Source organism: Vanellus vanellus, assembly GCF_965231255.1.
Source record: "Vanellus vanellus genome assembly, contig: HAP1_SCAFFOLD_45, whole genome shotgun sequence".
NCBI lineage: Eukaryota > Metazoa > Chordata > Aves > Charadriiformes > Charadriidae > Vanellus > Vanellus vanellus.
Window position 1 is genome coordinate 1,124,976 of NW_028128545.1, and position 20,660 is coordinate 1,145,635.

At 52.9% G+C, this 20,660-nt stretch overlaps 2 protein-coding genes across 2 annotated transcripts; both read right to left on the bottom strand.

Moving 5' to 3' along the window:
• Window positions 1-4,009: 4,009 nt before the first annotated feature.
• On the bottom strand, window positions 4,010-4,948 carry LOC309684227 (olfactory receptor 14A16-like; the record flags this gene model as incomplete). Its single annotated transcript, XM_082500166.1, has 1 exon — window positions 4,010-4,948. The coding sequence occupies one exon, from the start codon at window positions 4,946-4,948 to the stop codon at window positions 4,010-4,012; it is 939 nt and encodes a 312-aa protein (XP_082356292.1).
• Window positions 4,949-12,873: 7,925 nt separating this feature from the next.
• On the bottom strand, window positions 12,874-13,848 carry LOC309684228 (olfactory receptor 14C36-like; the record flags this gene model as incomplete). Its single annotated transcript, XM_082500167.1, has 1 exon — window positions 12,874-13,848. One exon carries the CDS (start codon window positions 13,846-13,848, stop codon window positions 12,874-12,876), a length of 975 nt encoding a protein of 324 aa, XP_082356293.1.
• Between the last annotated feature and the right edge of the window lie 6,812 nt (window positions 13,849-20,660).

Consider the following 20,660-nt stretch of genomic DNA (forward strand, 5'->3'; position numbering starts at 1 on the left):
AGGAAAGCAGAAAACGACCCCCTAGCAACAAGTCGTGTCGTGCAGATGCAGAGTACCTCTCTACCGGAAAAAGAAGAGTATAAAACCAGGGACTTTCGGGAACCAGGCGCGAGCCGTCGGCGGAGTGAGACTCTTGGGCCGCCCAGCGCTGTTTTGCTTGCTGCCGCTTGCTAAATAAATATTCCAAATTTTTAATTGACTCTGTCTCGCATCAATTTGTGTGATCAACTTGTAACACCTTCATCCAGGTCATTGATGAATGTATTGAACAGGACCAGACCCAGTGCTGACCCCTAGGGAAAACCACTTGTTACAAGCCTCCAACCGGACTCTGCACCACTAACCACAACCCTCTGAGCTCTATCTGCCAGCCACTGTTCAATCCACTGCACTGTCCATTCATCTAACCCACACTCCCTAAGCTTGACTGTGAGGATGGTGGGGGAGACAGTGTCAAAAGCCTTGCTGAAGTCAAGGTAGACAACATCCACTGCCCCCCCCTCCATCCACCCATCCAGTCACGCCATCATAGAATGCTATCAGATTAGTCAAACATGACTTCCCCTTGGTGAATCCATGCTGACTACTTCTGATAACCTTCCTTTCCTCCACATGCTTGAAGATGATGCCCCGAAGAAACTATTCCATCATCTTTCCAGGGATGGAGGTGAGGCTGACCGGCCTCTAGTTTCCCAGGTCATCCTCCCTGACCTTTTTGAAGATGGCTCTGACAGGGGCTCTCCTCCAGCCAGACACCTCACCTGTTCTCCAGGATCTACCAAAGATGATGGAGAGCAGCCCAGCAATGACTTCCCTCACCTCCCTCAGCACTCACTGGTGCATCCCATCAGGCCCCATGGACTTGTGGATATCCAGTGTACTGAATTGTTCTCTAACTTCTTCTTCTTCAACCAAGGCAAAGTCTTGCTTCCTCCAGACTTTCTATGTTACCCGCAAAGCTGGGGACTCCCGAGGGCTGGCCCAAGCAGTGAAGACAGAAGCAAAGAAGGCATTCGGCAACTCCACCTTCTCTGCATCATCTGTCACCATGGCACTTGTGTCATTCAACAGTGGGCCCACATTTTCCCTAGTTTTCCTTTTGCCTCCTATGTACTTCAGGAAACCCTTCCTGTTGACGTTGACATCCATCACCAGGCTCAATTCAGAGGTTGCCTTGGCTTTCCTCATTACACCCCTGCAGACCCTGACAGCATTCTTTTACTCTTCCCAAGCAGACAGCCCCTTCTTCCAAAAGGGATTTTTCAGAAGGTCCCTGCTCAACCATGCAGGTCTCCTGCTTCATTTCCTGATTTCTACCTCTTAGGGAGGCACTAATACTGAGTTTGGAGGAAGTGATGCTTGAATATCAGCTGGTTCTCTTGAGCCTGTGATTGTGAGGCAATTCTCACCTGTCTGTAGAAGGCCTCATCATCTTCCCCATCCTGATCAGGTGGCCGGTAATAAACACCCGCAACAGTGTCTCTCCTGTTACCCTGCCCCTTAATCCTTACCCACAAGCTCTCAGCTGGCTCTTTGTCCACCTCAGGGACAGCTCGATGCATTCCAGTTGCTCTCTCACATAAAGAGCAACCCCACCACCTCGCCTCGCTGGCCTATCTTTCCTACAGAGAACATAGCCCTCCATGACAGTGGTCCCGTCAGGTGAGCTATCCCACCATGTCTCAGTAATTACAATGAGATCATGGCCCTGTGACCACACACAGATCTCTAATTCTTCTTTCTTTGCCATGCTGCGTGCATTAGAGTATAAGCATTTCAGAGAGGCCATTAAGTGTGTAGTTTTTGCCCTTGAGGGGTGGTGGGCCTTCCGATCCTCAAAAATACTAGCACTCTGACCCACAAGTGCTGAGCTCCTACCCCCAGGCGCCTCTCTAGCGAGCCCAGTTATGTGCCCATCCCCATTCCAACCTAGTTTAAAGCTCTCTCAATGAGCCCTGATGACTCTAGTCCTAGAACAGTTTTTCCCCTGAGAGACAGGCTTTTCCCACCTGCTACCAGCACGCCTGGTGTTGTGTGAATCAGGCCATGGTGGAAGAACATGAAGCCCTGCTGGTAGCACCAGGCTTGGAGCCAGTCCTTGATCTGCTGGCAGATGGTGAAGGAAGCAAGGCAGAAAGAGTGCAAAAGAGAGAGGCCTGGTCTGTTCCATGTTTCTTGGGCACCCCGGAGAACCTGCCCCAGGAAAATTGTCCCAGACCAGTTCCACACACCGGCCATTGCTGTCTGTGACCATACACCTCACCTCTGGGTCTTCCTTTTTTTTCCCTTTTTGAAAACAGGGGTTATGTGTCCCCCTTTCCAGTCAGCAGGAGCCTCACCAGACTGCCATGACTTCTCAAAGTCACACTCAAAGAGTTGTGGTCAAGAGCTCCATGTCCAAGTGGAGACCAGTTACGAGTGGTGTTCCTCAGGGGCTGGTACTGGGACCAGTGCTCTTCAACATCTTTGTTGATCAAGGTTCTGCTTGGAAATACATACAGAATATGGAGGGATGTAACTTGTAGGGTCCTGCAGGGGTCTATACCACAACCTGCACTGGTTAATGTGTTTTTAATGACTCAGGGGAGTCAAGAGTGCTTATTCATAAGATTTGTAGAAGACATTACATCAAGGAGAGGATCATCTTCTTCTCCCGGTATCATTTTGAGGAGGGGGAGCAAGTGAGCAGCTGGTTGTCTGGCTGGCTGCTGGTCAAAGATAACCCTCCACAGAACCACATCAGCTCTGCTGTGCCCAGTATGGGGCTCCCCAGCACAAGACAGACCCTCGCAGACTGGAGCGAGTCCTGCAGAGGCCGGAAGGATGGTTGTGGCCTGGAGCACATTATGGACAAGGAGACCCTGGGAGAGCTGGGTCTACGTTCGTATTGTAGATGATGCTCAATCCCGACAGCATATGCCCTCTTTTCTGCCCCCACTGGCAAAACTCTGCAGAAGAGCACGAGCACCCTGGGCTTCCGCAGGCAGCTCCCGTATCTCGTATCCCATATTATAGCAGCTTTCCAGTATCTGAAGGGGGCCTACAAGAAAGCTGGAGAGGGAATTTTTGCAAGGGCATGTGGGGATAGGATGAGGTGTATTGGCTTCAAACTAGAAAACGGGAGACAGTGTAGCTATTAGGAAGAAATTTTTCACTCTGAGGGCGGTGAGGCACAGGAAAGTTGTGGATGCCCCATCCTTGAAGTGTTCAAGACCAGGCTGGATGAGGCTTTGAGAAACCTGGTCTACTGGGAGGTGTCCCTGCCCATGGCAGAGGGTTGCAGCTAGATGATCTTAAATGTCCCTTCACACCAAAACCATTCTATGATTCTATGATCTCACCAGTGTCCCTTCCTTCTTCCTGCTGTTTGTCCACTGACTCCCATGGAACTTGTTTGTGGGTATCCCGATTGAGTTCTTTACTTTTGAGGGACTTCACCTTCGAGGGTGTATCACCTTCTGAGTCTCCATTCACTCCCAGCTCAGGACAAGTGGCCACTGCCCATCCTCTCCTGACCCCTCCAAATTCATTTCCAGAGAGACCTCTACATGCCATCAGTCCTGTCATACAGGATGCGGCCAGAGGTAATTGGGAGCTCATGCAGCACCTTCTGCCATCGGACACCAAGCAGAGAGCCTGTAAAAACAGAACTCTTGGTACAATAGAACCCAAGGGTACCGTGTGCTTAACCACAAACACAGGAAGAAACCAAAGAGAGCAGACACTTTAAAAGAGAAATTTGTGCAACATTTTTTTGGCATTAACTCTGGAGGAAGAGTCCAGGCTTCAGGCACAGCACCCAGGAGATGCCCTTTTATTGAAGACCTGCTATTGGACATTGCTCGTCTAATTCAGTAATGTGCATGTGTCAGACACAACATGATCAAGCCTGAGGAGAAGTAGTATAAGCCTAGAATATGATCTATAAGAAAGATTATCAGAAGGGAAAAAGAAATGGGCACCCAGCCAAAGATAAACTCAGAAAAAAGTGCAGAGAAGGGGAGAGAGGTTAGGGTTGGTGAAACAATGTCCATTGAGCCAGTTTCCATAGGGCATGCTTGAGCTCCTGGTTCCTCATGCTGTAGATGAGGGGATTTACTGATGGAGGCACCACAGAGTACAAAATGGACACAAACAGGTTCAGGGATGGAGAGGAGATGGTTCGGGGCGTCAGGTAGGAAACCATTCCAGTGCTGAGAAAGAGGGAGACCACGGCAAGGTGAGGGAGGCACGTGGTAAAGGCTTTGTGCCGTCCCTGCTGTGAAGGGATCCTCAGCACCACCCTGAAGATCTGCACATAGGAAAAGAGAATGAAAGCAAAACACCCGAATCCTAGTAAGGCACTAACTACAAGGAGCCCAGCTTCCCTGAGGTAATCTGAATGTGAGCAGGAGAGCTTGAGGATGTGGGGGATTTCACAGAAGAACTGGTCCAGGGCATTGCCCCGGCAGAGGGGCAGTGAAAATGTATTGGCCGTGTGCAGGAGAGAGTTGAGAAACCCACTGCCCCAGGCAGCTGCTGCCATGCGGACACAAGCTCTGCTGCCCAGGAGGGTCCCGTAGTGCAGGGGATGGCAGATGGCAACATAGCGGTCATAGGCCATGACGGTGAGAAGGTAAAACTCTGCTGAAATGAAAAAGAAAAAGACAAAGACCTGTGCAACACACCCCTGGTAGGAAATATCCCTGGTGTTCCAGAGGGTATTGGCCATGGCTTTGGGGAGAGTTGTGGAGATGGAGCCCAGGTCAAGAACAGAGAGGTTGAGGAGGAAGAGGCACATGGGGGTGTGGAGGCGGTGGTCGCAGGCGATGGCGGTGATGATGAGGCCATTTCCCAGGAGGGAAGCCAGGTAGATGCCCAGGAAGAGCCAGAAGGTCAAGAGCTGCAGCTCCCGTGTGTCTGCGAATGCCAGGAGGAGGAAGTGGGTGATGGAGCTGCTGTTGGACATTTGCTGCCTCTGAGCATTGGGCACTGTCCAAGAAAGAAAAGGCAGTTCAAAGATAGTGAAGACTATTATAAGAAAAAAACCTGCTCCGTGTCTCTCTGAAGCATCAGAGACTGCCTTTCCCTCTTAAAGACGACCTGTGGCACATCCCTCTTGTGAGCTCTGCTTTGTGGTGGCTGAGGGTGCCCCAGGGAGCAGAGAACTCTGCTGTGAGCTCTGGAGGGGTCAGTTATACCCTACAGAAATAGGAAATAAGAACATGGTGTTATCTCAGATAAAATCCACTCATAATGTCAAAGAGCTTTTTAGCATTGTTGCTCCCAGTTCACCTGACTGCAGAGCAGAGCTGTGGGGATCTTGGTTTGTTTGTACTGTTCTTGTTTCCCCCACGCACCTGAGGAGTGTTTTTAAGGCAGAAATTGTTGGACTTTCTGCCGCACTCCGTGTGAAGCCTTGTGGGTCCTGAGAGGCCGAGGGGCTGTCCCTCAGTGTGGGGTGAGGGCAGTCGGTCTGTCCAGCAGCCCTGCTCTCAGCTGCCCTGTGCTGGCACCTCTTGGAGCTGGATGATGATGGACTCAGCTGTTCCCCTGAGAAGGAACTGGCCACTGCTGGGACCAGAGGAATGCATGTTCCATGTGCCCCTCTCCAAAGCCCTCAGCCCGTCTCATCGTACCTGAGGAGGATCTCAGCCCTCCCCTCCCAGACAGGGACACAGAGGACTCCCTGCAGCTGACTGCGCCAAGACGCCCGGCAGCATTGCCATCACCTGAGCACTGAGGGGTGTCCTCCGTGGGGCTGCTGGATAACACAGAGATGCCACGGGAACGCTGTGCCTGTCTGGAGAGCAGCCTGAAGCCTAGCACGAGCCCCTCCGAGAAGGAGTTGAAAGTCCTAATGGGTGGGGTGTCTGGAAGGGAGAATTGGGTCATTTGTTTTGCCCTGAGCCACTGATTATGAGGGGACTGTATGGACTTATCATCACGGCAGGAGCCAGAGGGTTGGTCTGTTAACTGCAGCTTAGCCCCAGCCCTCATCCCAGCAAGGCAAGTGCTGACAAGAAGGGGAGCAGACAGAGGAGGGGAAAACTGGAGAAATGCCCCAGTGCTGCTGATGAGGGCGGCAGAAAGGGACAGGCGGTCGGGGATTGGGTCATTTCCCCTCTGCAAGGGTGAGGCCGCTGGGCAGGTGCCCCATGGCCATCAGGGCAGAGTCTGGGCTGGGTAGGAGAGGAGAGCAGGGGGTGGCTCCAGGGAAGGCGTCTGCCCTGCAGGGGATGGTGGGAGGTGCCGGGATCCCCCCTGCCCGGGCATTTCTGGCAGCAGTTCCCTCTCTCCCTGCCTATGTCTCTGCTGCCTGGAGCTGTCCCTGTCGGGACCAGTTTCTCTGTCCCGATGTCTCCTCACTGTCATTACTCATAGACCCCATCCCACACTGTCCAGCTCTGCCCTGCAGACCCCTCCTGGCAGCAGGGCACTGCCCAGGGGCATCTCTGGGTCTGCGGGGGATCAGGAGAGGCTCAGACAAGTGCTAACGAGAAAAGGGGTCTCTGTGCCAGCTCTGGAGTGGAGAAATCCATTCCCACCTCGCACTGCCCACCCAGCCAGCCAAGAGGGGGCATTTCCAAGCACAGACACCTTCCTTTTCAGCTGAAAGGTGCCCTGATGTCATGCTTGAGAAGGACCCACTGCACATGACCTTGGGGTGATCTGGAGCGGTGAGCAGCCCTGACCCTCAAAGCACCATCTTCAAAGCAGAAGGAACCTGCCCTGCCCTGCCTTGCCAGGGGTCACTCCTTCTCCCCAAAGATATTTCTCACAGCATGGTGGGGAACTCCCCAGAAAGGCTGAGAGCTGATCCTGGCAGGCGGCAGAGTCCCTGCCCCCCCCCCCCCCCCCTCCCCCCCCAGTCCCCGGGTTACAGGGACCCTGCTGGCAAGGACAGCCCTCCGCACCCCTGCCTGCACACCCCTACGCACACCCCTCCAGCCATTGCTGGGAGAAGGCAATCCTACTGCCCTGTCCCTTTGATGGTGCAGCAAGGGATCCCTGATCTGGAGCATGTCTCCTCTACACTGGAGAGAGATCCCATAGGCTGTGGGCTATACCATCTTTCCAAGATCCTTCCAGGAACCACAGTTGCAATGCCCTGCACCCAGAGACTTACCCTGTTAAGGGCTGTGCAGATTTCTCCTCCAGTGAGTTGTCAGCTGTCCTCCTACTCCAGAGTGCATTTACGCTCTCTCTGCCTCCCTTGTCTCCCCTCGGTGCCTTCAGGACCAAGCAGCAGCCCTGCTGCGCTGTGCAGAGGAGCTGCTCCTGGGCAGAGCTGTCTCTCTGCAGTGCTGCCCGCTTGCCAGGAGCTCCCTCCTTCCCGGGAGCCTGGCCCAGCTCAGCAGCAGAGGACCTGCCCAAGGAGGCACTTTCTTCTCTCCCTCCAGGCTCCCACAGGCATCCCTGGGGCTCCAGGGGACCTGCTGAAGTAATCACGGATGTTCCCTCCCTCAGCTGAAGGAGACTTAGCTCCCGCGGCATTCCTTTTATTGGAAAAAGAGCTGGATGTGAGAATCGCCTCTCCTAGTATTGGACAGGGCACCAGGGGGGTGTAAGAGGAGGATGTAATATTTCCAAGCTGGGGCGGGGGGCAATTCCGTTGTGTGAATTGGGGCATTTCATTCTGGGTCTGTGGTCCCAGGGCCAGAAAGACATTCAGTTGTTGTTTGTCAATGTACCGTATCTGCTCTGAAGAAAAGCATTTGCATAGGTGAGGTCTCAGACACTTGGTACAAGGATTCCTCGAGGCGTGTCACAGCTTTTCTGGTGCCACAGCTGGTCTTCAAGGACAGCATCCTCCAAGCACAGTAAGGATTGAAACTCAGTCTAAACTCGAAAGGCAATTCAAGGGCACCACTAGGAGTGTTTACTACAGCAGGAACAGGTAAAGAAGCAACAAAGCTACTGTGTGGCCACTGCTGAGTTTCACAAGAGCAGGTGTAGGGAGAGCTGAGATTGTCCATGGCCTCTTTGCCTCAGTCTTCCCCAGCAAGGTCTTGCAGGCCTCTGTGGTTTGAGGGAAGATCCTGGAGGAGAACACCCAGGGATGGATGGGGATCAGCCCGGTAGGCAGTTCAACACCACGCAGCCATGCACTCACTTCCACCAAGTGGGACGATGAAAGAGGAAAGAAAAGGTACAAGCAGGAAACTCATAACTCAGAATAAAATTAGATTAATAAGCAAAGAAGAAGTGGAAGAACAAAAAAGTGAGAAAAGAAAACAAAACAAGCAATGCAAAGGTAACTACTCACAACCTCCCAAAGGTAGAGCGCAGCAAAAGATGGCTGAGCTTCCCCAAAACTTCTCCTCTCTGCTTTAGTGCTGAGTATGACATTATATGGCAGGGAATATCGCTTTGGTTAGTTGGGGTCATCTGCCTGGTTGTGTCCCCTCCCAACCTCTTGTGCACCCCTAGTCTATTCACTGTGGGGGGAGCAGAGTGAGGAACAGAGAAGGCCGTGGTGCTGTGCAGACACTGCTCAGCAACAGCCAAAACATGGGTTTGTTATCAGCATTGTTTTGGTCACAAATCTGAAAAAGAGCACCAGGGACATTTTATGAAGAAAAGTAACTCCATCCCAGCCAGACCCATTGCATCATGCATGATCCGTGCAAGGAAAAGCTTTGTGGAGTCCATGTCCTCAGGTCGGGGTCACAGTCAGGTGGGAGGCACTGAGTCCACTTGGTTTCACACATATCCCATGTCAACCTTTTAATCTGACCTATATTCCCCCACACTTCCGTGAGAAGAACTTGCAGGCAAGCAGGGCTTCGTCATGCATAACAGTTATGTGGGAAGACACATGCCATGACTCTGAACCTGCCCCACTTCCCCCTCCTTTCTCTTGGCTTCTACGGTTGAGCATGATGTCAAAGAGTACAGAGTATCCATTTGGTCAGTCTGGGTCAGCTGTCCTGGCTGTGTTCCCTCTCATCATCCTGAGAATCCCCAGCCTAATCGCTGGTGGGGCAGAGTGAGGAAAAATACCTCAAAAATCAACAAACAAACAAACAAAAAAACAACCCAAAACAACACCAACCTCAACACTGTGCAAGCACTGCTACACAACAACCAAACGAGCAGTGTGTTGTCAATACTGTTTAGGCAACAAACCAAAATACAGCACCTCACAGACTGCTGTGAGGAAAATGAACTTGCACTCCAGACAGGCCCAGTGACACAGGTCAATGGGAGAGCTTCCAGGGGTGACCTTCCAGACTGAGGGTGGGGGTTACCGCCTCTGGGAGTGTGACGCTCATTGCGTGTTAACAGAAACAGCACTTTGGGCTTGTGCAAGACTTACCACTAAATGTCATGGAAACACCAAGGGAGGAATAAAGTTTTTTTTGGAATGGACAAGTTTGGGTAAACCTCGAGAAAAGGGCAAAAGGAGCCCATCATGTTTAAAGAGCTTGCTGGTAAAGACCCTTGTGTGGCCATGGCCTGCAAGTGATCAGCCCAGACTCTCCTGTCTTCTGCAATTCCACCAAAGTGCTGCTGGGGTGAGGGGACTCTCTGCTCTTGGTAGGTATGGAGCTGTGAGCGCCAGCCACTGGAGTGGGCATGACAAGTCACAGGCGTTTGTGCACCTGAGGGGGGCAGAAATGGAGAGCCCAGTATGCATCCTTATCGTGTTGGTGGGTGGGTCAGTGTGTGTAACTGCTGGCAAACATGAGGCTGGAGAAGCCAGCCAGTAGGATAGAGACCTGGGAGCCAGGTATGAGAGAGACCATGACTGGATACCGGAGAGACCATAGGCTCTGGGAGCTGGCAAGTGGAGGGAGCAGGTTGTCCAAAGCTTCTGCAGGAGAAACTGTGGGGTCTTGGGGCTCTGGTACTGGTAAGGTTATAGGCCTGGACCAGGAGGGGAAGGGACTGTATGAGAGAGCAGCAGGAACACATGGAGCTCTGCTTGGGGATGGACAATGAGTCAGCTGAGAGTTGATGGATGAGGATTATCATGCAGACCAACATGGGCAATGCTATGGTGGGTGTCTGCTACAGACCTGCTGATCTGCAGGGGAGGAGAAGGTAGTAGACAAGGCCTTCTGCGGGTCCTGGTCCTCATGGGGGACTTGAGCTAAGACCTGGATGATGTCATAGCCCTTGGTAGACAAGAGAAATGCAATCACCCAGACGGCAAAGACCTGGGTTCTGTTTGTGCCTTCCGGCTTTGCCAGCAGCCTTGGCCATTTCCAGTGCAGGTTGTCCCACTCCTGCCCCAGTTTTCCTCCAGGCTGCAGACACCCATCTTGCTTCCCCACCTTGCTCTCCACTGGGAATTTCTGTACATCCACTGATGTTGCTGTGCCCTAACCGGCTGTTTCTTGGAACACAAAGCCATGGGATCGTCACCAACTCTCTCTGGGTGTCCTCTTGCACTACAGCTCTACCCTTGGAGGGACATTTCTTCTTCCTCCTGTCCAGTCTCCACTTTCCCAGCTGCACTATAAAGCATTTTTTCTCTCTCCTGCATTTTCCCACTTCCAAGGAAAGCTCAAAAAAATCTCAGAATGCACCCTCCAGGCAGGCGACCTAACTCATCAGCGACTTACATCATCAGGCCTTTCAGCTGACCAGATAGAAGTGACCTCACTGTGATCTTCTAAACCACCTGGCTGCTGCTGCTGGCCTTTCAGCTTTGTGGGTAGACGTAGGCAAGCCATCTGCCTGCTGCTGTCCCTTCAGATACTCAGGCAGAAGGGACACGCCAACCCATACCCATGTCCTCTTGCTCGATGGGGCTTCCTCGTTCAGGTGAGTAATAAGGACATTAAACAGCATTGGCCAAAATGCTGATCAGTGAGGGATTCTGGTTATTACTGGCTTCTGGGAGGACTTTGTTCCACTGTGGACATTTGGGCCTGATCATCTAGCCAATTTCCCACCCACCACACCATCTACTGTTTCAGCCCAGAGAGCATCAATATGGCCATAAGGAGATGATGTCAAAGGCCGTGCACAATGCCGGGTACACAACATGCCCTTGTTTCCCCTAACCATTCTGGTCCAGCAAAGCCTTTCTTGTCCTTCCACTGCCTGGAGATGGCTGCAGGAGGACGGACCCCATCACCCTCAAAGGGATTGAGGAAGGCTGACCTGTTTATAATTACCCGAATCCTCACCCCTGCCCTTCTTCAAGATGGGTTTGACATCTGCCTTCTCCATAGAACTCGGAACCTGTCTGGCTGCTCTGGCACATTTGAGGGCATAATCCAGATTCACAGGACAGGGTGACATAACAGACACGAGCAGTTGCAGTGAGCCTGTCCAGGGCAGTGGAGATGAACATCCCTGGGATTGTGGGGATTTGTTCCTGCAGTCACACACAGAAATGTCAGAGCTCTGTCAGGTGCCCACACCTCAGCTGGTTTCGGGCACTCCTCATACACACATGGCTGATCAGAGACACGAGTCCTTCCCTTGCCCGTGCAGAGGCAGTGCACTGCAACAGTCACAGTGTCTCTCTGACCTCCTGCCGCCACCCCCAGAGGCTGGGAGGCACCGCAGCCCTGCGGTGTGTCGCCCTGCTCTGCTCTCCTGCTGAGGATGGACACGGGGACCTCGGTTCAAGGAAGCACATCCCAGTGCTGCAACCAAGTGTTTCCCCAGAGGATGTTACTCTCCAAGTGAAGTGACCTCTTCTGTGACACTCGCCTTCATGGCACCCCCAGGAATAGCTGATGGCATTTATGCTCACCCTTGTCTATCTCCCCACACGCACACGCTGTGCATACTTAGGACTCATCTGTACGATGCAAAGGTGGACTTCTGACCTCCTCATTTGGTGTCCCTCTATCTGAAGGAACAAAGAACCTCTCCGAGCTGGGGTGAAAGGCCATTGCTAGAAATGGAGGTTTTCTTGGCAAGAGCATGATGGCGGCCTTGGGGCAACTTCCCCGCGTTGTCCAGTGGGCACAGGCACAGCCCAGACACTGCTCTGCTGCTCCGTCATGTCTCTCGCAGGAGCCTGGCTTTGCCAGGACACTGCTGTGTGCCCCCACCCTGCACACTCCCACACTTCAGCTCTTCCCTGCGGTTTTCCTCTCCGGGGCACTTGCCAGCCCCGCCAGCCCAGACCCTCCCTGAATCTGGCCACCTCCTGCCCTCTCCCCAGCGCAGACCAGCAGAGCAGACCCATTGGGAGTGGTCCCACAGCAGCACATGGAGGCCAGTGAGAATGTCCACCCAGCCGGCATGCTGAGGAGATCTCCTCCCCAGGCAGTTGCAGACCCAGCTGACAACCTTCCTGCCCAGGGTGGCGTGAGAGAATTGGCACAGGGCATCCTCAGGAAGGTCCTTTTGTCCCAGGGACAGGGCAGCCTGGCCAAGATGCCCCACCACAGCAAAGGGTTTCACTGTCCATGTCTGCCCTGCTATACTCTCGGCACAGCCCATCTCCCCTCAGCGCCTCTTCCCAAGAGAACTCATCCGTGCTGGCCTGGCCAGCCATTACTGCACCCCATCCCCAGGTGTCCCACAGCCCCTGAGCTGGTGGTGCGGCTCTGCAGAGTTGGGGGCTGTGGTGCCCAGGGCCATGATGGTCAGGCTGCGAGGCAGACCCAGCTTAGGTGGCTCCTTCCCCTTCCACCTCAGCACACAGATCCTGCCCCTGCAGCTCCAGAGAAGATCTCGGAGAAAGGATATCAGATCAGCGTGATGGGGCAGGGTCTTTATTTTGTTTAAACACACTGAGAGAGCAGGTCTTTCTTTATAAAAAGTCTCCGGCTCACATAAGACAGGCAGATGCTGACACAGAAACAGGATACAGGGTGACTCTTCTTTTTGTTCACAGCATTAACACACACCAGGAAAGATAAAAAACAAAGAAAGAAAGGAAAAAACCTAGTCAAGAGAGTCTGGACCTGTAACGAGTTACATCATGTGTGATCTGCAGAAGAAGACTGAAAATTTAATTGCTGCTTCTGAAAAAAAAACAGTCATAAGTTTCCTTAGGGCATCCTTGAGCTCCTGGTTCCTCATGCTGTAGATGAGGGGGTTCACTGATGGAGGCACCACCGAGTACAGAAATGACACCAACAGGTCCAGGGATGGGGAGGAGATGGAGCGGGGCTTCAGGTAGGCAAATACGGCAGTGCTGAGAAAGAGGGAGACCACAGCCAGGTGAGGGAGGCACGTGGAAAAGGCTTTGTGCTGTCCCTGCTCTGAGGGGATCCTCAGCACAGCCCTCAATATCTGCACATATGACAGCACAATGAAAACAAAACACCCAGATACAAAACAGGAACTAACCACAAGAAGCCCAACTTCCCTGAGGTAAGCATCTGTGCAAGAGAGCTTCAGGATGTGGGGGATTTCACAGAAGAACTGGTCCAGGGCATTGCCCTGGCAGAGGGGCAGTGAAAATGTATTGGCCGTGTGCAGGAGAGAATAGAGAAAAACACTGCCCCAGACAGCTGCTGCCATGCGTACACAAGCTCTGCCTCCCAGGAGGGTCCCGTAGTGCAGGGGTTGGCAGATGGCAACGTAGCGGTCATAGGCCATGACGGTGAGAAGAAAAACCTCTGCTGAAATGAAGAAGACAAACAGAAAGATTTGAGCAGCACATCCGGCATAGGAAATGACCCTGGTGTTCCAGAGGGAATTGGCCATGGCTTTGGGGAGAGTGGTGGAGATGGAGCCCAGGTCCAGGACAGAGAGGTTGAGGAGGAAGAAGTACATGGGTGTGTGGAGGCGGTGGTCGCAGGCGATGGTGGTGATGATGAGGCCGTTTCCCAGGAGGGCAGCCAGGTAGATGCCCAGGAAGAGCCAGAAGGTCAAGAGCTGCAGTTCCCCTGTGTCTGCGAATGCCAGGAGGAGGAAGTGGGTGATGGAGCTGCTGTTGGACATCTGATTTCTTTGTACATGAGGTTCTGCCAAAGGAGGTAAACCACACTCACAAGTTAGAACTGCTCTGAGCAAAACTAGTCACATTCCCTGTGTCCCATTCTCCTCTGTCCTTCCCAAACACACATGACCTTCCTCTTTCCTTTCAGGAACTTTTGACTTCCCCAAGTTCCGATCTCTGCTTTGTGCTGGACAAACAAGACACAAGGAGGAGGCTTCTGCCCATGGGCTACCAAGCAGTCACCCCTGCTCAATAGCAGTGGGCATCTGGGAATGTGTGGCAGCTTCCGAAAGTCACCGTTGGCCTCATCGCTAATCGCTAATCCATGTGTCATGAAGACAAGCTGGTCATCATTTTCAATCAGGAGAATGCCAGATAAACTTTCACCTGAACCCCCTTGTCCCCGTAGAGTACGAGGGTAAGAACAAAAGCAGCATGAAGAGGAGGGGAAGATGGAGAAACGCTCCTGCTGAGGGAGGAAAGGGACCTATACACAGTGCTTAGGAGGAGTTTCTCCTCCTTGGTGTGTGGCTGCTGAGGAGGCACCTCAGCCAGAAACCCCACAGCCTTGATGTCAGCAGCTCTGCTGGGCCAGAGAGGTGAACGGGGGTGGTTTCAGTAGAAGGCACCCTCATTACAGGAGATGGCAGGAAGGTGCCCGAATCACCCTCCCAGGGCACATGGGAGCTGCTCCCTCACTCCCTGTCCAGGGCTGTGCTGCCTGGAGCTGTCCCTGCTGGGAGCTCTTTCTCTGGCAGCACGTCTCCTCCCCGGCAGTGCACACAGAACCCATCATAGATTCTGTGTGCTCAGCTCTGCCATGCAGACACCTCCTGGCAGCAGAACACTGCCCAGGAGCATCCCTGTGGGTGCAGGCTTTGACAGGAACATCTGACCGACCCTGATAAGGCTGGAAAGGTGATGCTGGGTGCTGTCTGTAAGCTGTAGGGCATTGATTTTTCTTAATCCCAGAATTATTCACCTCTCAAATTTGGAGACTCAGTGCCTTCTCAAGAATGGGGAGATGAATCTCCATGTCTCACTCCTCACACAGAAAAAGAAAAGCAGAAGACTGAAAGCACAAAATCCTTCCCTTTCAGGTACCCCTGCCTTGATGTTCTTGAAACGTGTCCTCTGCCACTGACCTTGAGCTGTGAGCAGCCCTGACCCACGCAGTTCTCCCTCTCAGAAGCAGAACCCTGCTATGCAAGAAGTTGCTCCTTCCATGCAGAGCTTCTCCCCAGAGCGCCGTGGGAGCTCCCTGGGCAGGCGCAGAGCTGACCCTGGCAGGCGGCAGAGTCCCTGCCCCGGCACACAGCCCGCAGGGTGCAGGGACCCTACTGGCAAGGACAGCCCTGCCCACCCCTGCCTGCACACCTATCTTCACACCTCAGAGCCATCCCTGGGAGAAGGCAGCTGACATTCATTGTCCATCTGACGGTGCAGCAGGGCATCCCTGCTCTGAATCATCCTGCTGCTTGGCACCAGAAAAGCCAGGAGAGCCATCCTGACAGCTTCTATCAGCCATGGCATGTGTCAGGTGTAGGAGACACTGCCAGGAACTCATCTGCATTGCCCCAGAGCCAGAGACTTACCATGGGAAAGGCTGTGAAGATGTCTCTCCCAGGGAGCTCTCAGCTATACGAAAGACACCCCAGACTGTCCTTATCTCTTTCTCCCTTCTCTCTTCTGCCCTCGCTGCCTGCAGGCAGTGCCCTCAGCCCTGCTGCGCTGTGCAGAGGAGCTGCTCCTGGGCAGAGCTGTCTCTCTGCAGCGCTGCCCGCTTGCCAGGAGCTCCCTCCGTCCCAGCAGCCCGGCCCAGCTAAGCAGCAGAGGACCAGCCCACGGTGGCACTGTCTCTGTCCCCTCTGGGCTCCCTCAGAGATGTCCCTGGGGCTCCAGGGCAACCTGCTGGGAAACAAGCTGAAGTCAGCACTTATGTTTTCTCCCTCTGCTGGGCAGGGAAACTTCTTTCCAGCAGTGTCATTTCCCCTGTCAGAGACAGAGTTAGGTCCACGAATCCCCTCTTCTTGTCCCACTAGGAGACAGCACACTCAGGTAGTGAAAGGCAGGGATTTCATGTTCCTCCTGTAGCCATGCAAAGCACAGGTGACATTTCTTGTGCCAGAGGTGCTCCAAGGGACTTGCAGGTAACTGATGGAGCAATTCAGAGGGAAATGGCAGTGTCTGGGGTCATCATTTTGGAGGCTGGTCGGTCATGCCTTTGGCCAGCTGAAATGTCAGCACATTCTTATCTTTAAGTCAATGAAGCCTCCTCCCCGCCGTGCCCCAATCCGTCAAGGTGTCCCTGCGCCTCCAGGGCTGACAGCTCCTCAAAGGCAGCGGGGTCTCTCCTGGGGAGCAGAGTTTAAGCAGAAGGAAGTCATCACCGACCGTCCCTCTCTGACCCCTGGACAGAGTGATTCCTGCAGTGGGAATTGCTCTGCCAGGGTGTGCGGATCTACAGGAGGTGTCCATGTTCCCCTCTGGAAAAACCCCATTGCTGTCCCATTGCCAGGCAGGGCACGGAGGCAGTGACATTCCCACCGGTGCAGGGCAGGGATGGAGCCAAGTCAATGGAGGCACCTCAGCTCTCAGCAGTATTCCTGAGGCCGGAGGGACATTCAGCTTCTCCAGGGCACCCCACAGACCCACAGGAGGTGGATTCGTCTTACCTCAGCTCAGCTGCCCAAAATCGGTGTGAGCTCCTTATCTGAGCTGCTCTGTGAGTAACGGAGACAGAGGCCAGGAAGGAGCTTGTCCGATGCAAGCACCGGGTGACATTTGAGGTGCCAGAGGTGGTTCAGGACATGTGCCAGGAACTGCAAGCTCTAACGGAGCAATTGTGAGAGACAGGGCAGCATCTGGGGGCATTGTCCTGGACACTGGTGGGGAATCCTTTTGGCCAGCTGAAATGATAGAAGATCAAAGGATCCCAGAATCATAGAATGGAAGGGAATGGATGGAACCTTTGGAGATCATCTAGTCCAACACCCTGCCAAAGCAGGGTCACCTAGAGCAGGTTGGACTTGAACACATCCAGGTTGATTTTGAGTTTTGCTGGAGAAGGAGACTCCAGAGCCTCTTCTAGTGCTCTGGCACCATCAAAGTAAATAAGTTTTTCCTCACGTTGAGATGGACTTTCCCATGTTCCAGTCTATGCCCGTCGCCTTTTGTCCTGTCACTGGGCATTACCAAAAAGGAGTCTTTCCCTATCCTCTTGACACCCACACTTTAGATATTGATAAGCATTGAGGAATTGAGGAGACCCCCTCTCAGCCTTCTCTTCTACAGGCTAAACAGACCCAGCTCTCTCAGCCTTTCCTCACAAGAGAGGTGCTCCAGTCCCCTGATCATCTTTGTAGCCCTCTGCAGGACTCTCTCCCGTAGATCCCTGTCTTTCTTGAATGCACCCCATTATATTATATTACATTATACCCCAGGATACCATTGGCCTTCTTTGCCACAAAGGCACGTTGTTGGATCATGGTCAACTTGTAGTCCACCAGGACTCTGCTCTCAGCAGAGCATCTATCAAGTAGTGGAACCCGTAACCTGTACTGGTGCATGGGGTTATTACTCCCCACGTACAGTACCTCACACTTGCCCTTGTTGAACTTCATGAGGTTCCCCTCTGCCCAACTCTCCAGCCTGGCCAGGTCACAGCCTTCTGGCGTGTCAGCCACCCCTCCCAGCTCTGTGTCATCAGCAAACTTGCTGATCGTACACTCTGTCCCTTCATCCAGGTCATTGATGAATATACCGAACAGGACTGGACCCAGTACTGACCCCTGAGGGACACCACTTGTTACTGACCTCCAACCAGACTCTGCACCACTAACCACAACCCTCTGAGCTCTATCTGCCAGCCACTGTTCAATTCACCTCACTGTCCATTCATCTAACCCACGCTTCCTAAGCTTGCCTGTGAGGATGATGGGGGAGACAGTGTCGATAGCCTTGCTGAAGTCATGGTAGACAACATCCACTGCCCCCCCCATCCACCCACGCCATCATAGAAGGCTATCAGATTAGTCAAACATGAATTCCCTTTGGTGAATCCATGCTGACTACTTCTGATAACCTTCCTTTCCTCCAGATGCTTGAAGATGACACCCCGAACAAGCTATTCCATCATCTTTCCAGGGATGGAGGTGAGGCTGACTGGCCTCTAGTTTCCCAGGTCATCCTCCTCCAGTCCTCAGGCACCTCACCTGTTCTCCAGGACCTATCAAAGATGATGGAGAGCAGCCCAGCAGTGACTTCCCACAGCTCCCTCAGCACTCACAGGTGCATTCCATCGGGCCCCATGGACTTGTGGGTATCCAGTGTATTGAATTGTTCTCTAACTTCTTCAACCAAGGTGAAGTCTTGCTTCATCCAGACTTTCTCTGTTACACGCAAAGTCGGGGACTCCCGAGGACTGGCCCAAGCAGTGAAGACAAAAGCAAAGAAGGCATTCAGCAACTCCACCTTCTCTCCATCATCTGTCACCATGGCACTTGTGTCATTCAACAGTGGGCCCACATTTTCCCTAGTTTTCCTTTTGCCTCCTATGTACTTCAGGAAACCCTTCCTGTTGACGTTGACATCCCTCACCAGGCTCAATTCAGAGGTTGCCTTGGCTTTCCTTGTTTCACCCCTGCATACCCTGACAGCATTCTTTTACTCTTCCCAAGGGGTCAGTCCCTTCTTCTACCTACTGTAAACTCCCTTCTTCCACCTGCGCTTTTTCAGAAGCTCCCTGATCAGCACTGCGGGTCTCCTGCTTCCTTTCCTGATTTCTACTTCTTAGGGATGCACCAATGCTGAGTTTGGAGGAAGTGATGCTTGAATATCAGCCATTTCTCCTGAGCCTGTGATTGTGAGGCGATTCTCACCTGTCTGTAGAAGGCCTCATCTTCCCCATCCTGATCAGGTGGCCTGTAATAAGCACCCGCAACAGTGTCTCTCCTGTTACCTTGCCCCTTAATCCTTACCCACAAGCTCTCAACTGGCTCTTCGTCCACCTCAGAAACAGCTCTATGCATTCCAGTTGCTCTCTCACATAAAGAGCAACCCCACCACCTCGCCTCGCTGGCCTATCTTTCCTACAGAGAACATAGCCCTCCATGACAGTGTTCCCATCAGATGAGCTATCCCACCATGTCTCAGTAATTGCAATGAGATCATGGCCCTGTGACCACACACAGATCTCTAATTCTTCTTTCTTTGCCATGCTGCGTGCATTAGAGTATAAGCATTTCAGAGAGGCCATTAAGTGTGTAGTTTTTGCCCTTGAGGGGTGGTGGGCCTTCCGATCCTCAAAAATACTAGCACTCTGACCCACAAGTGCTGAGCTCCTACCCCCAGGCGCCTCTCTAGCGAGCCCAGTTATGTGCCCATCCCCATTCCAACCTAGTTTAAAGCTCTCTCAATGAGCCCTGATGACTCAAGTCCTAGAACAGTTTTTCCCCTGAGAGACAGGCTTTTCCCACCCGCTACCAGCAGGCCTGGTGTTGTGTGAATCAGGCCATGGTGGAAGAACCCGAAGCCCTGCTGGTAGCACCAGGCTTGGAGCCAGTCCTTGATCTGCTGGCAGATGGTGAAGGAAGCAAGGCAGAAAGAGTGCAAAAGAGAGAGGCCTGGTCTGTGCCAGTTTCTTGGACACCCCGGAGAACCTGCCCCAGGAAAATTGTCCCAGACCAGTCCCACACACCGGCCATTGCTGTCTGTGACCATACACCTCACCTCTGGGTCTTCCTTTTTTTTCCCTTTTTGAAAACAGGGGTTATGTGTCCCCCTTTCCAGTCAGCAGGAGCCTCACCAGACTGCCACGACTTCTCAAAGTCACACTCAAAGAGTTGTGGTCAAGAGCTCCATGTCCAAGTGGAGACCAGTTACGAGCGGTGTTCCTCAGGGGCTGGTACTGGGACCAGTGCTGTTCAACATCTTTGTTGATCAAGGTTCTGCTTGGAAATACATACAGAGTACTGAGGGATGTAACTTGTAGCGTCCTGCAGGGGTCTATACCACAACCTGCACTGGTTAATGTGTTTTTAATGACTCAGAGGAGTCAAGAGTGCTTATTCATAAGATTTGTAGAAGACAAATCAAGGAGAGGATCATCTTCTTCTCCCGGTATCATTTTGAGGAGGGGGAGCAAGTGAGCAGCTGGTTGTCTGGCTGGCTGCTGGTCAAAGATAACCCTCCACAGAACCACATCAGCTCTGCTGTGCCCAGTATGGGGCTCCCCAGCACAAGACAGACCCTCGCAGACTGGAGCGAGTCCTGCAGAGGCCGGAAGGATGGTTGTGGCCTGGAGCACATTATGGACAAGGAGACCCTGGGAGAGCTGGGACTACGTTCGTATTGTAGATGATGCTCAATCCCGACAGCATATGCCCTCTTTTCTGCCCCCACTGGCAAAACTCTGCAGAAGAGCACGAGCACCCTGGGCTTCCGCAGGCAGCTCCCGTATCTCGTATCCCATATTATAGCAGCTTTCCAGTATCTGAAGGGGGCCTACAAGAAAGCTGGAGAGGGAATTTTTGCAAGGGCATGTGGGGATAGGATGAGGTGTATTGGCTTCAAACTAGAAGACGGGAGACAGTGTAGCTATTAGGAAGAAATTTTTCACTCTGAGGGCGGTGAGGCACAGGAAAGTTGTGGATGCCCCATCCTTGAATTGTTCAAGACCAGGCTGGATGAGGCTTTGAGAAACCTGGTCTACTGGGAGGTGTCCCTGCCCATGGCAGAGGGTTGCAGCTAGATGATCTTAAATGTCCCTTCACACCAAAACCATTCTATGATTCTATGATCTCACCAGTGTCCC